This window comes from Dreissena polymorpha, chromosome 10, assembly GCF_020536995.1.
Source record: "Dreissena polymorpha isolate Duluth1 chromosome 10, UMN_Dpol_1.0, whole genome shotgun sequence".
NCBI classification, from domain to species: domain Eukaryota; kingdom Metazoa; phylum Mollusca; class Bivalvia; order Myida; family Dreissenidae; genus Dreissena; species Dreissena polymorpha.
The window spans coordinates 7,944,112-7,960,931 of NC_068364.1; the positions used below are offsets into that span (position 1 = coordinate 7,944,112).

Genomic DNA, 16,820 nt, shown 5'->3' on the forward strand with positions numbered 1-16,820 from the left:
AATACACTACACGTTCACCACTTGCTTTGTTTCCTTTCAAAATCACACACTTGCCACAATTTAATATGAATTGTAAGATCATACCTGAGGTGTAAAGTATGTTAAATGCTGGCACTGCTGACTGGACATTCTGAGCATACATGTTAATGGTGAGGAAGTTGTTTGTGGAGTAGATGTATTGTGAACTGACGGTGCCTGTGAATCGCTTGATCAGTGAAGCTTCCTGCATGTAGGGAGTCCCCGAGTAGATATCCAGGAAGGCAAGATTGGCTGCCAATGTTGTTGATTGGATCTATAGAAAATTAAATATTCTGATAAAGTATTATGTTGGTTTATCAGGCTAAATAATTATGTACAATTTCCAGCATTGTAATTGAACAGCTACTGTACACATATTTTGCATCATAGCCAATCAAATGAGAAAATTGCTATTCATTGTGTATCTTTTATGTTGAAGTATAATTCAGAGAAGATAATTCAGAGCTGTATTTTTTACTTTCTAAGGAATAAAATTAATAAGACGCTGCTTGAATGTAAGCTTTAGTTCAGTTTCGTTTTAGTAGTCTGGTATTTGATATGGTTTATGAATTCTGTAATAACACAACTATAAATTATTAAGTGAAAAGAAAAGAAATGAGTATTAAACATATGATAAGTGCGTATAATAAAATCAGAATGTAATGTTTTGGTAAAAATTAGTCAGTTATAATTATTTCTGAAACACACTATTATACATACATCATAAGTTCTTTGAAAGTTAAAAATTATTCACACAAGCAGACAATTGATTATAATGGAAAATATTTCACATCCTTTGATTGTTAACAACTGAAGATAAAAATAAATTTTAGTTAAAATTAAGTTTCCATCACAAATGTAAGCTTCAAAATCGTAACAAAATTACAGATCAGTAATTTAAAATCAATTTAAAAAATGACAAGACTTGTCACAGTAGTGCTAAATCCCCGCCGAAATGTGTTTTCTTGTATGACAACATTTGTTTTAGAGAGTAGAATAATATTTGTAAAACATGGCACCTGTGTCATCTATTTATATTTCAAGAATCAATTAGTTATATAGTGTTGGAGTTCTGCTGTAGAGAATAACAAGAGCTGTCAGAGGACAGCGCACTCGACTATTCGAGTGCTTAACAGTATAACGTAAGCCATCATGTGGAAATTGTTTATATTCAATAATTTATTAAGACGATCTTTCAAAAATAAAAAAGGACAAAAAAAAATCTTTTTTTTTTTGGGGGGGGGGGGGGTTGAGAGGGGGTTTATGTGGGGAGTGGTCATTTATTAGACGATCTTTCAAAAATAAAAAAATAAAAAATAAATTGAGGGGGAGGGGGTAGGGGGGGGGGGGTGAGAGGGGGTATAATGTGGGTTGTGGGTAATTTATTAGATGATGTTTAAACAAAAATATAAAAAAATGGGGGGGTAGGGGGGGTGGGGGGGTGGGAGGGGGGTATAATGTGGTGTGTGGTAATTTATTAGATGATGTTTAAAAAAAGAAAGTGGGGGAGGGGGAGGTTCGGGGGGGGGAAAGTTATGGCAATTTAAGCAAAATGTTAAATTATCTAAGTGTAAAAGGGGCCATAATTATGTCAAAATGCTTGATACAGTGGTCTGCTCTTGTATATAGGTTGGGGTCATGTTGGTAAACAAGTATGCAACATATAAAAGCAATATGTCAAAGGATATAGGAAATATTTGGGGTAGTACGCAAACTTTAACATAGATTTATCAATAATATGCATATTCTAAGTATAAAAGGGGCAATAATAATGACAAAATGCTTGATAGAGTTGTCTGCTCTTGTTTATAGGTTGGGGTGATGTTGGTAAACAAGTATGCAAAATATGAAAGCAATATGTCAAGGGACAATGAAAATAAATGGGGTAGTACGAAAACTTTAACATTTGCAGCATATTCTAAGTGGAAAAGGGGCCATAATTATGACAAAATACTTGATAGAGTTGTCTGCTCTTGTTTATAGGTTGGGGTCATGTTGGTAAACAAGAATGCAAAATATGAAAGCAATATGTCAAGGGACAAAGAAAATATTTGGGGAAGTACGAAAACTTTTTGCACGCTAACGCAGACGCAGACCCTAACGCTAACGCAGACGCCGGGGTGAGTAGGATAGCTCCACTTTATATATTATATATAATAGTTGAGCTAAAAATATGGAAATGAAAGAAAGGGAGGTAACAAAGACTATAAACAGTTACTGTTCTTGATCACTGTATTTTTCCTTAAACTAATCTATTCATTTTACAGTGAATACTTCAGTGTTCAAATTAAAATATTATTGTAAAATTAGATAAAGGGAGATATTAAAAATTGAAAAGCTAAATTATTTACTATGAAATTTAATTTAATATAATTTAAAATTATAAATAAATAAAATATAAATAAAATTAAATTTAAAAAAAAATAAAATAAAGGGAGGCAATTCAAAAACTACGGCCAAAATGAGTTATGGTTCATGTTCACTGCACTCTTAGTTGCCATCTGTTTATATTTCTAGTTTCAAGTAAATCCCTTCAGTAGATTTAGAGTTATGCTCTTGACACAAATTTACTTTGAAATTAAATAAAGGGAAATAATAAAAAAAAACTAAGGTAGATAGAGTTATGGTTTGTAGTCACTGAACTTCTCCATCTGTTTATATTTCAAGTTTCAAGTAAATCCCTTATCAGTAGATTTAGAGTTATGCTTCGGAAAAAAATACTTTGAAATTAAATAAAGGGAGATAATTCAAAAACTAAGGTAGATAGAGTTATGGTTCTTAGTCACTGCACTTCACCTACTTGCCATCTGTTTATATTTTAAGTTTCAAGAAAATCCCTTTAGTAGTTTTAGAGTTATGCTACGGACAAAAATTCACTTTGAAATTATAAAGGGAGATAATTCAAAAACTAAGGTAGATAGAGCTATGGTTCTTGGTCAATGCACTTCTTCTTGTTGCCATCTGTTTATATTCTAAGTTTAAAGTATATCAATTGGTTTATGATCTGGACAAAGTTTCGGACGGAAGGACGGACACATGCACAGACGGACAGACGGACCGGACCAATAACTATACCCCCCCCCCCCCCAAAAAAAAAATCGGCAGGGATAAAAAGACATGGAGATGTTTAAAACTTAATAATATACTTCACAAAAATGCATGTTCTTCTTTTCCCAAGAAAAGTAACAAATCAATGTTTATCAATCTTAGATATTCTGGTTCTATGAGCAAACCAATTAATATATCTTTTTGCAAATATAAAATCATGTTAAACAATTACGTCACACAGCAAATAGTCAGTGAATATTGGTGGATAATCGACTCAGAATGTACGTGTTTAATATTAATTGAACACATACATTAATTATGTAGAAAACATCAAGTTTTGTACAGCTCAAATGTTGCGAATAATGTTTATAATGGCAAGTTAAGCATTTCGAAAATTATAGTGTATGCAACACAAATAGGTCTAAAAGTAATTCTAGACTATCATCCATTTTTATATGAAAGGTAGATGTATTCAAGCGAAATCATCTTACAAAAATCCTGATTCTTCTACCAATGGGTGCTACCAGGTTCCATGTTTTCTGGTTACCAGCTGTCAGTGTTCCGGTGTTTAAACTGCTGGTTCCATTCACATGGATAGAATGATATCCTTTGGAAGCTAAAATTTAGAGTAACCCTTATTTAATTTCGTGACTTTTTGAGGAATAAATCAATATGCCCCCCCCCCCCCCCCCCCGCCATTTCAAAGCTTAGAGGCAACATTATCAATTGAATAAAACTAAACACTAAAATATGACAGTCAAATGTTGTCAACCATCTCTGCCATCTAGTATTGTTGAACAAGCTTTTTTATATAATTTAATGGACAATCTTGTTGCCCATTGATTTTGAGTGGTGAATAGTAACAATAATCTGCTATTAGATCATGCCCAACTAGCAAATGCATCAGAATCATAAAACACTGTTGAATTGCCAAGCAAATACGATCAATAAAACACAAACTATCAAATGAGTCACTGCAATACTAAATAAAACTGTCCTTTTGGTGCATTTGATACCTTATTTAAACCAAAAACAGATATATGCCCGATTTTTTATAAATAATTCTTTTAAGTATTGGTTATATAAGATATGTCTTTCCATGAAAATGGAAATTGTGTTGCAAAAAATAGAAGGTATTGAATCCTATATACATACAACAATTAAAGAACTCATCTGACGTGTCGTCACAGTCCATATTTCCATCGCACATGCGCTCCATGGGTATACACTTAGCGGCTTTGTCACATGACACATAGCCTGTAAGTCATACAAATACTTGTATAAGTCAAACAGTTATGAACTGCAAAACTATTTGGAGTATTTATTCATAAGAACATTTCAATAACATCATTTGCCTTTATTTTCACAAAATTTAACATACTGAAACCATTAAATGCTAGTGACATTTTCAAAATAGCAATTTCTTTTAAGAATATAAACTGTCAACCATTTGCATGAATTCAAAGTTTCATCTTGTACATTTTTTGTTGGCAATTTTAAGTGATATTATTTTCCAGTTTTCAAGTTCTAATAAAACGCTATAATAGTTGTTAACCTACCTTGGAGGCAAGCGCGTCTCTTGCACACAAAGGCGTGTCTCTCATCACAGTCAGCCACACGTGTTTTTGAAGCAATAGGATCTAGCACGATGCAGCCTGGCTGATCAGGTATAACAACAGGCTCAAAGTTAGCCCAACGCTTGATGAAGTCCAGAGACGTATCATTTGTTTTGTAGGCTGAAACATTATTGCAAAACACAACTTAAGTTTGGCACCTTTGATATTTAAACATAACAAACTAAATGAAGCTTATACATAGATATAACTATAAAGTAAAATATGTTTCACTTCCGGCAAGGTCTACAAATGGTCAGTAATAACTGATTAAGTTAACTTGGTATTTGCAAATTGTTTAGGAATATTGAAACATCTAAAAAAAGTGTTTTACATCTACCCATTTTCCAGGTTGGTGCTGTATATTCAATTCCAACGTCAATGTCAACATAAAGGGGATGTGGGTGGAAAGCGAAATGTAAAAAGTAACAACTGTGCTAGTATTATAGACTCAAAATGAGGTAATTGTCAAGGTTGTGAGATGTTGAGTGGATTTAACAACAACTGTATCAGAAACCAAATGTTTCGCAGCCAAACAAAAAAGTAAAATCAAGTTTACCACACACAAAATATATTCTCAATTAAGTTCAATTAAGGGCAAGGTAAGATTAAAGTGAGTTTAGAGGATATTGGTGGATAGGAAACGGTCATAAGCAACAACTGTGAAAGTATCAAAGACGTGTAGATATCAGTGTTGGTGCTAGAAGATACCAAAATTTCTAATACATAGGCCACAAACAGGCTGACGGAAGTTGGAAGGACAGACAGTAAGACGGACTGAAAGCCAACACTAACTGCAACCTCCCCCCCCCCCCCTCTCAAAAGAAAGTCATGGGTATACAAAATTAACAATGAAACAAATAAGCAACAGTGATAAACATAAACATGACCGTTCACTAAACAAGCATATGCAAAAGCCTTTTGAGCTCAAAACATACGGTAATTATTTTGTTCTAACATGGAATTTTCACTACACTTCATTTTGCCAGTAAAATACATGCAGTTGACATATCGCAATACTAATTGGATGACACTCCTGCTTTATGTGGAAACATATCCAGCTTGAGATTGGTCAGATTAAATCCATATTGCCACGAAAGTGGGTCATGACTTAATAAAGCATTTATAATAGCAAACAATTCTTATGAAGATTTTTTATTTTACAATTAAAAAATTTCTGGACCAAAAAACAATAACAAACATACAATTCGTTTATGGAGAAAGTGGATTTGACTTAATATAGCGATAACTGCAAGAAATTCTTCTCAATCTTGTATTTTGCAAATAAGAGTTTTCAGAAAAACAAAACGACAAAAAAAACGAAAACACAAAAAAGGTTTATATAGCAGGTCAAACAGTTCTCAGGCATGTCAGCGGGGTATTTTATTGTTGTCTGAATTTGGTCAATATTACTTTTTCCTTTAATTGTTGCTGTTTCAACATATATTTGAAGAAAACAATTGACACATACGTCTCAGTTATAGGTTTGGAGTTTTGCAATTTTATGTGATATATCTTTTTTTGCTTTGTAAAATTCAGTTTGGTATCATTTGTTTGTTTATTTATTTTTTTTTAAACAGGAGTAATTACAAAACATACCAATCCAGATATTCTTGGTGGGGAATAGTTTGTGTACGGCCTCGTCATACTCGATATCGTTGTTTAGCATAAACAAATCTGAACCCTGCCTGTAATCAACATAAATATTGAATTTTCATTATTACCATTCGGAATTTTAGTGTGTACACATTTATACCACTAGATAGATTCAAAAATATTAAAGGGGCCTTTTCACAGATTTTGGCATGTTTTGAAGTTTGTCATTAAATGCTTTATATTTATGAATGTAAACATTAAATTTTAAAAGCTCCAGTAAAAAATCAAAAATAATTTAAAAAAGGAAAATAAAAATAGACCGCAGCAGGGCTCGAACCAGTGACTCCTGGAATCCTGAAGTAAAAACACATTAGCCAACTGAGCTATCCTGCCAAGCATACATAAGATGCGTATTTTATACGTTATATAAGCAATCTTCGTAGTTTCACAAATTTAAACGATAACAACAGAACTCTCCAAATTATTTAATCGTTTCGCGTTGCAACGTTTATAATTTTTAATTTTTAAATCGTCAAAAGATGCGTAAAATGGATATTTTAGAGCACGATAAATGTTCAGTATTACTGTTTTCTCACAAATATAATAACTAAACCGAAAATTTGTGAATCTGAAACAACTTTTTTCAATTTTGTCAATTTACCAAACTGTGAAAAGATCCCTTTAATAACAAGCAAATTCGTTGAATTGATATCCCCTGCCAATATGCTTCTGGACACAATAGTGTTATATTTGACCCTCAAACAAGCATTTTTTCAAAATACAAAGGGCCATAACTCCGTTATTAACAGATGGTGTACAATGCCATTTTTTAGAAGCAATAACTTTATTAGAGAGGTGATATGGATAATCCTCTTAGTCTAAGTTCAAGGCCCATAACTTCATGAAAAATAATTGGACCGGAACAAAACTGATACTTCATCTGTAAATCATTTAGGTAGACTCACACGCCAAATAGCAGGTCAATATCTTAAAGCTATTTGAAAAAAAAAGTACAGAAAAAAATGCCAGACGGACAGACTGCTATATGCCATCCTACGGGAGCATCAAAATCAGCTCTATAAATGAAAGAGTTGCGTAAAAAAACTCCTGAAAACTGTTATTATAACTTGATTGGTCATTGTCAGCTCCGGTACTATTTAAATGTACCTCGGGACCGATCGAGCGTTATTTTAGAGAACTATTTTATATCCAAGGACCATAACTTTGCCACAAATCATTAGCCCAGAACGATACATACACTTCATATGTAGGTCATGTAGGTAGACTCACACACAATAAATCTGCTTAATATCTGAAAGCGTTGCGTAAAAAACCTCCGGAAAACAGTTATTATAGAGAAAATTTCTAAGACCAATAAAATGTCGGAGTTGAGATGATTTTGATGGTTTATCTGTGTTGATGATGGTGAAAGTGAATTTGTGTAGTAAATGATAAAAAAATTATTAGGAATTATTTTGACACTTTAGAGGTGGTTTGAATTAGAAGAGAAAATACTATTATGGATTGGTTATATGTCAGTCATACTTTATTATACATTTCTTAATAAAAAAAATTGATTTTCAAAGTTTGCTTTCGTTCTTCATCAAACATCATACATTTCTGAAATCTAAAGCGTTAAACATTGGTGTTAATTTCCCACCAATCTTTAAAGCTTTAGACATCATAAAGGTGATGATTTACTCGTTATATTCCATAAATTTATATCACAAAATAAGTATTTTAAAGCATTAAAATTCACCTTAAAAAGTGCCAAATAAAAAAAAAATTGCATGGGCAGACCCCTCCAGCACCCTCCTTACTTGGGCCTCCCCAGTCAAAATATCCTGCGTACAGCCCTGGACTCTGCCCAGTTATATAGTGATCCAGATATATATCGTAATCTTGCTTTATGGATCCTGCCATCCCAGCATAACGAATATGCAGTGTATTGTTGTATCTAAAACACTCCATACCTGGTACAAACAGCTTTTGCTTCTTTATGGGTCTCATCCACATCCACTTTCATGTAGCAGTTTGCCTTGTGTATACTCCATCCTGCACAAACAAACATGTAAAATCGAACACATAGTAAGAGCACTGCTTAACGCTCACAGTGTATGATTTTTATCAGAAAGTCTAATTGAAATGTTCAAAGCTCAACTTACTCAATAAATAAATCTGGCATCCATTGGTATAAAAAGTATAATCCGCAGTTAACCACAAACTGGCGCTTAAAAGTAGGTAACTTTTTGATAACTTGTCAATAAGTGCTTACTTTAAAGGGGCCTTTTCACATTTTGGTAAATTGACACAATTAAAAAAAGTTGTTTCAGATTCGCAAATTTTCGTTTGAGTTATGATATTTGTGAGGAAACAGTAATGCTGAACTTTTACCATGCTCTAAAATATCCATTATATGCATCTTTTGATGATTTAAAAACCTGAAAATTATAAGGCGTTGTAACGCGAAACGATGGAATATTATGAAAGTTCTGTTGCCGTCGTTATATTTTGTGAAACTACGAAGATTGCTTATATAAAGTATAAAATACATCCTTAAATTGTATAAGCACGGATGGCCAATTGGTATTAGCGGTATACTTTTACTCCAGGACTCCAAGGGTCAGTGATCGAGCCCATATTGTATTCTTATTTTTTTTAATGGAGCTTTTTAGATCCAATGCTTACATTTATCAATATAAAGTATTTAATGACAGACTTCAATACATGACAAAATCTGTGAAAAGGCCCCTTTAAATTATACTTATCTGTTAAAACATGGTTTAAAAACATAACCTGCAACAGTGGAAATTATTTTGGCAATTAAGTAGTTATCAAAGATGATACGGCTTCGGGAAAATGAAATAATCATGATTATAGTTATATTTACGTGCGTCAATACTGTGTATTATAAGAGAAAATGATATGTGTACATCCATTTTTTCGAACGTCACTGAAGTAGACAACAGATTTGATGACAGTTTTCCTTTAATAACTTTTTATCCCAATGTCTGTTACTAGTAACCGAGAGTTAACTTTAACAAAATGGCCGGCATTAGACGTTAGAGACGCTCGTTAACTAGCCATAACCTAGAAAATTTTGATACACAATTTTGATGAGTAAACAGACAATTGACGACGACGACGCACAAAGAAGACAGTACAGATTTTTTGACAGACTACAAAGTACAATGACTTAACAGACATTATCAACCCCAAACACCAAGGCAACAGATCATGGTAGATTTTATGTTTTGGAGAACTTCCTTCAATGATAGGCAACCCTTTTATGTTGCCACTGTGTCAATAGTTGCGACGGAAGTGTTTCGACATTAGAGACAGGGCGATATTCGCACTCATTCTCACTGAAAGAGTACGGTTTTCTACCTCTTTTAAATAGCGCTTTCGCTACAATCGCTGTCAGCCATAATTATTTGTTGACCAATTCGTCGTCTGACATAAGGCGCTAAATGAACGTTATATAAAATGCATTATGGGATTATATTTTGGTTAATTTAAACGGCGGTTAAATTAAACTATGTTTGGTTCGGTATGTTTGCTGTATGGCGTGTCCATACTCTGACCCATTTGACGTTAACTTAACCAGGGTTACTTTATATATATCGGGTTTAAAAATAAACCAAGATATTAAATGCACATCTGTTTATTCAAATGGTTGCGGTACGTTTGATATAGGTTGTCTAGAATAAGTAGTTAGATCTAATAAATATTCTAAATAAAATAATAATACCATTGATAAGATGGACAACTAACTATGCAACTGTCATTACACAATTATATGATGTACATTAAATTACCGTCCATTGTCTTGTGTGGCTTCCAAGCATTGAATTATAAATGATCTTGAACTCACTTACCTTCAGGACACGTGAAATTCAGCTCTCCTAAAGTTTCTATGACCTGCGCTTTAACCTGAAATTTAATAAATAGCATACATTTCATAAACGACACATTTTTTGTATTTACATCAGTATAAGAAAATAAAGATTAAGTCCTTTCAATGTTAGTTTTAATATGAAAACATACGTAATTAATGTAAACCTCCGCGCAGATATTTGACTGGTTCCGAGCATGCATAGCATCTTTATCGCCAATAACCAATGAGAGATGACCGCTGTATGGAGCAACGCTTACAAAAAGGTTTCCACAAACAAGAACGACCGCTGTATGGAGCAACGCTTACAAAAAGGTTTCCACAAACAAGAACAATCATAATTTTGTGTGGCGATCTATATTGTTCTTGGTTTTGTTGAGTTGTCCATCATATTTGCCAAATGAGATCACACTCAATTAAATTACTTTTAAGCATGCAATCATTTTTTTTCTGCATTCGATATTATTCGCTAAATTAATTGAACAAATGTATAATGGACTAAAGAAAGTATGTCAAATGGAGATTTGCAAGGTCTCTGAAAGGTTTCAGCATGGTTTTGCATATTCGTATAACGATGGGAATCGTAATTAAAGTTCTCAAAACACAGTTTCGCAAACTGCATATCCTTTTTAGATTAAAGTAGAAAGAAATGAGTTGTTTGGCTTCATGACAAAATCATAGAGAAATGTAAGAATGTGAGTTTGATATTAAAAGATTACCCCAATGTCTAAACTGAATCCGAACCAAACATTCAGTACCATGTGTACTGGTACTGTATCATGCTTTTATAGTGACACAATGAATATTAATTACTGGTATCTCTTCTAAAATTACATCTTCACCAGCCTATTTAAGGCAGGTTCGCGAAACAATTAAACTCCAGATTTTTTTTTACACTCAGTACATCAGTTTCAGCATTCTTTATTTATGTGACATGTCTAAAGCGATGCTTATTTGCATTTCACAAGAATAAGTTAAACGTTTTCTTAAATCTGATTCCCTTTCAGGTGCTAAATCAATAAAATTTTGTGGATGGGTAAAACACATTATTTGGATATTAAAACTGAACGAATTAAAAATTTGTTTTTGAATAGCGTTCCATGTATACTATACTTTATTTTACCACAACGATTCGGGACCGATTGTGAAATTATATGCATGTATCCAATACCATTAAAACCATTGTCAGTCTGACGCTCCTATGTTCTACGCTGACTCAAATCAAATCGCTGAAGGCACTAAAGTTGTTAGCTATTGCATAATCTTAGACGCAACTCACTTTTCCGAATTATGTTTTAGCTTTTTATATCGCAAGTTTGAAATGAACCCAACCCATTCAAATTTATAAAGAGTGTGTCTTAAAGCACAGGTCGTGATGTGTGTGCACCGTTTATTCTTATATTTATGTTATAGAGATAACTTAGACAAAATAACAACAATATGTCTCTTTTTTCGCAATTGGTTGCTGCACTGGCAACCATCTTTATAATTTTTGCTGCCTTGCTAAAGAATAACATACCTAGAATCATGTACTTGTTGTGTTATGTGCATCTGATACCTTATTTATTTGCTTTAAATTGAGCAACAATTTTGCCGACATGACATACTTTTAATGCATCATGTCTTTTTGTGAGCCGGAATTGAATCATTTCCTATGCCTAATTGATCCACAGTCGCCAATTTGTATTCTATGTTTAATTGGATCGAGTTGTTCAAGCTTTTAAAAAGCTATTTGACCGGCTTTTTAGCCAAACTGTAACCAACTTTTGAAATTGAGTTTCCTGTGCTAAAATCTACTGGCCCCACTATCAGGCAACCACTAAACCTGTACGTTTTTCATAATGTAAGATTTGACAGTGTAAAAAACGAGTGCATCATGTAAATATGCCACGGCGTAGGGTATATAGCAAGGGCGAGGTTAAAGGGATGTCCCAAATATTGGCTCCACCAAATATATGTAAAACGAGGCCGTAAGTCGATATGTGCATCACTCTTTAGCTTTATAAAAACAACAACCATCGACTGCAATGGTATTCAAATATTGACATAATACACTGACTAATTGCGTCGAGATAAAAATAAACTTTAAAAACATCTTCGATTGAAAGCTTACATTGTTTCTTACACATGAGATTGTATATTGCTTCTGTAATACGCTTATTTTTTTATGAAAATCAACAGTATAAAGTAGTGACTAGCACTATTATACTAATGCAGGAGGTGTAAATGTACACTTTTATGAAGACATCTCGACATTCTGAGAATGTTCACTGCTTATAGAAAACAAACATAAACCATTTATTTGTGTGGATTTCATAATCAGGAAGTCGAAGGGAGATGTACGGAATCCTAATAGTGCCATCTATAATATCGCCCTTTTTTTCATCAAGGGCGACACGAAAAGATACACGATATTTTTCGCGACAGTCGCGGCGACGCACGATATTTTTCGCGACAGTCGCGGCGTCGAACGATATTTTTCGCGCCAGTCGCGGCGACGCACGATAAATTTAACACGATATATCGCCCTTGTGAAGGTAGCCCAAAAGACGATATATCGTGTTAAATATATCGTGCGTCGCCGCGACTGTCGTGCAAAATATCATGCGTCGCCGCGACTGTCGCGAAAAATATCATGAGTCGCCGCGGAAAAATATCGTGTATCGCTTCGTGTGTCGTGAGTCGCGTTCAAAGGGCGACACTAGACACACGGAGCGTATGTCGAGGGCAGCAATATTCATATTAAATGGTTAAAAATTACTGTAACACCGTTTAAAAAACGCGACGGTCGACAGGCGATATTATTACAGCGATATTTGAACAGTACAAATATCGTGCGTCGCCGCGACTGTCGCGCAAAATATCGAGTATCGCTTCGTGTGTCTAGTGTCGCGGTCTGAAATTAGACCGCGATACACGAGATTCGGATAATATGGGCGATATTTGAATAATAAAATATCGTGCGTCGCCGCGACTGTCGCGCAAAATATCGTGTATCGCTTCAAGTGTCTAGTGTCGCCCTTTGAACGCGAGACACGACACACGAAGCGATACACGATATTTTCGCGACAGTCGCGGCGACGCACGATATTGTTCGCGACAGTCGCACCGACGCACGATAGTTTGCGCGACAGTCGCGGCGACGCAGGGTATATTTAACACGATATATCGCCTTTTGGGCTACCTACACAAGGGCGATATATCGTGTTAAATATATCGTGCGTCGCCGCGACTGTCGCGAAAAATATCGTGCGTCGCCGCAACTGTCGCAAAAAATATCGTGTATCGCTTCGTGTGTCCAGTGTCGCCCTTGATGAAAGAAGGGCGAGATTAAAGATGGCACTATCCGGATTCCGTAGAGATGTATAAATTCGTTAATGCGGGTATGAAGATGTGATAAACGTCTATCATTTGAAATTGATGCCTTGTGGATAATTTGTCAACGCATAAGCCACCTGTGTTTTTTTCATTTGCCGTTGTTTAGGCGTTCATATTAAGAAAAGTATGTGTATTGAATGCCATGGCAATATTAATATGTAAAAACCAATCAAGGGTTATATGATTAATTAAATTACTTTTAACAATTAACCGGCAAAATTTGTTTTTTTGTTACGCAAACAAAAATAATTAAGCATTAATGCAAATGCTTGGCCAAATGTCATCCACGCAGAACCGATTGTATGCCATATTTGTCTGAAGTTTAGATTGAATCTAGGGTGGATCAATGTAGGAGTAATGAAGCCTCACATCCTTCATCAGTTTACGCCCATTTAGGTTACATGCGTTAGGTGTGCCTTGCAAACATTGATATTATTTGCGTTTTTATCACCGCTTCGCAGGTTTAATAACCAAAATTTAAATAGAAATTAGTGTTTAACTTTAGCAAGCTTTAAGAAACACGATGCGAAATACAGTAAAGAACGCCACTTTGCCCGTTCGTTTAAACAGTTTACATTGCTTAATACTAGAGTACGTTGCTTTGGACATGTTAAGGCTATTAATTCAACTGTCAATATTGTTATTTTAAACGTCAGTCCTAATTCTTTTTGCCAAGCGCTGTTATTAACAAACCTCTGATATGCTAAGCGTTGTCGCTCAATCACTTCCTGATTTATAGCCTAGACTTACTGTTACTGTTAGCTCTATGACATTGAAAAGAAGAGCATGTTCAAGTGTTTGACAAACAAGATTACTACAAATTTATCATAAGTAATTGCATAACAAACGTTGTATTGACTTAATAAACATACCAGAACGTTGTACGAAATTAAATGCACATACTGGAACATTATACTTACTAAATACACATACTGGGAGGAACTTACTAAATGCACATACTGGGAGGAACTTACTAAATGCACATACTGAGAGGAACTTACTTAATGCATATACTTGAACATTATACTTACTAAATGCACATACTGGGAGGAACTTACTAAATGCACATACTGGTAGGAACTTACTAAATGCACATACTGAGAGGAACTTACTAAATACACATACTGGGAGGAACTTACTAAATGCACATACTGGGAGGAACTTACTAAATGCACATACTGGGAGGAACTTACTAAATGCATATACTTGAACATTATACTTACTAAATGCACATACCGGGAGGAACTTACTAAATGCACATACTGGTAGGAACTTACTAAATGCACATACTGAGAGGAACTTACTAAATACACATACTGGGAGGAACTTACTAAATGCACATACAGGGAGGAACTGACTAAATGCACATACTGGGAGGAACTTACTAAATGCATATACTTGAACATTATACTTGCTAAATGCACATACCGGGAGGAACTTACTAAATGCACATACTGGGAGGAACTTACTAAATGCATATACTTGAACATTATACTTACTAAATGCACATACCGGGAGGAACTTACTAAATGCACGTACTGGGAAGAACTTACTAAATGCACATACTGGAACATTATACTTACTAAATACACATACTGGGAGGAACTTACTAAATGCACATACTGGAATATTGTACTTACTTAACACATATACTGGGAGAAACTTACTAACTGCACATACTGGAACATTATACTTACTAAATGCACATACTGGGAGAAACTTACTAACTGCACATACTGGAACATTATACTTACTAAATGCACATACTGGGAGGAACTTGCTAAATGCACGTACTGGGAAGAACTTACTAAATGCACATACTGGAACATTATACTTACTAAATGCTCATACTGGGAGGAACTTACTAAATGCACATACTGGGAGGAACTTACTAAATGCACATACTGGAACATTGTACTGACGAAATACACATACTGGAACATTGTACTGACTCAATACACATACTGGAACATTGCACTGACTTAATACACATACTGGAACATTGTACTATTGTACTGACTCAATACACATACTGGAACATTGTACTGACTCAATACACATACTGAAACATAGTACTGACTTAATACACATACTGGAACATTGTACTGACGAAATACACATACTGGAACATTATACTGACTAAATAAACATACTGGAAGATTGTACTGAATAAATACACATACTGGAAAATTGTACTGACTCAATACACACTCTGGATCATTGTACTGACTCGATACACATACTGGAACATTGTACTGACTAAATACACATACTGGAACATTGTTCTTACTAAATGCTCATACTGTAACATTGTACTGACTAAATACACATACTGGAACATTGTTCTTACTAAATACACATACTAGAACGTTGTACTGACTCGATACACATACTGGAATATTGTAATGACTCAATACACATACTGGAACATTGTACTGACTAATACACATACTGGAACATTTTACTGACTCAATACACATACTGGAACATTGTACTAACTCGATACACATACTGGAACATTGTACTGACTAAATGCAAATACTGGAACATTGTACTGACTCGATACACATACTGGAACATTGAACTTACTAAATACAACTACTGAAACATTGTTCTTACTAAATACACATACTAGAACATTGTACAGACTCAATACACATACTGGAACGTTGTACTGACTCAATACACATACTGGAACATTGTTCTTACTAAATGCACATACTGGAACATTATAGGACTCGATACACATACTGGAACATTGTACTGACTCAATACACATACTGGAACATTGTACTGACTCAATACACATACTGGAACATTGTACTTACTAAATACACATACTGGAACATTGTACTGACTAAATACACATATTAGAACATTGTACTGATTAAATACACATACTGGAACAATGTACGGATTAAATACACATACTGGAACATTGTCCTTACTAAATACACATACTGGGAAATTGTACTGACTGAATACACATACTGGAACGTTGTACTGACTTAATACACATACTGGAACATTGTACTGACTAAATAGACAAACTGGAATATGGTACTGACTAAATACACATACTGGAGCAGTGTACTGACTCAATGCACAGACCGGAACACTGTACTGACTAAATACACATACCGGAACATTGTACTAACTCAATACACATACTGGAACATTGTAATTACTTAATACATATACTTTGATAAACTGACTAAATACACACACTGGAACATTGCACTGACTCAATACACATACTGGAACATTGTACC

General features: G+C 34.4%; 1 protein-coding gene across 1 annotated transcript in view; it reads right to left on the reverse strand.

Moving 5' to 3' along the window:
* LOC127847967 (CUB and sushi domain-containing protein 1-like) overlaps nucleotides 1-10,213 on the reverse strand; it is a 65,339-nt gene extending 55,126 nt beyond the window's left edge. The window contains exons 1-7 of the mRNA XM_052380219.1: nucleotides 10,154-10,213; nucleotides 8,249-8,330; nucleotides 6,279-6,367; nucleotides 4,626-4,802; nucleotides 4,222-4,323; nucleotides 3,558-3,682; nucleotides 85-292 (exon numbers count right to left, since the gene is read on the reverse strand). Coding sequence (XP_052236179.1) covers nucleotides 85-292; nucleotides 3,558-3,682; nucleotides 4,222-4,323; nucleotides 4,626-4,802; nucleotides 6,279-6,367; nucleotides 8,249-8,301 — 754 coding nt within the window. The 5' untranslated portion in view covers nucleotides 8,302-8,330; nucleotides 10,154-10,213. The remainder of the gene's footprint in view (nucleotides 1-84; nucleotides 293-3,557; nucleotides 3,683-4,221; nucleotides 4,324-4,625; nucleotides 4,803-6,278; nucleotides 6,368-8,248; nucleotides 8,331-10,153) is intronic.
* Nucleotides 10,214-16,820: the final 6,607 nt, after the last annotated feature.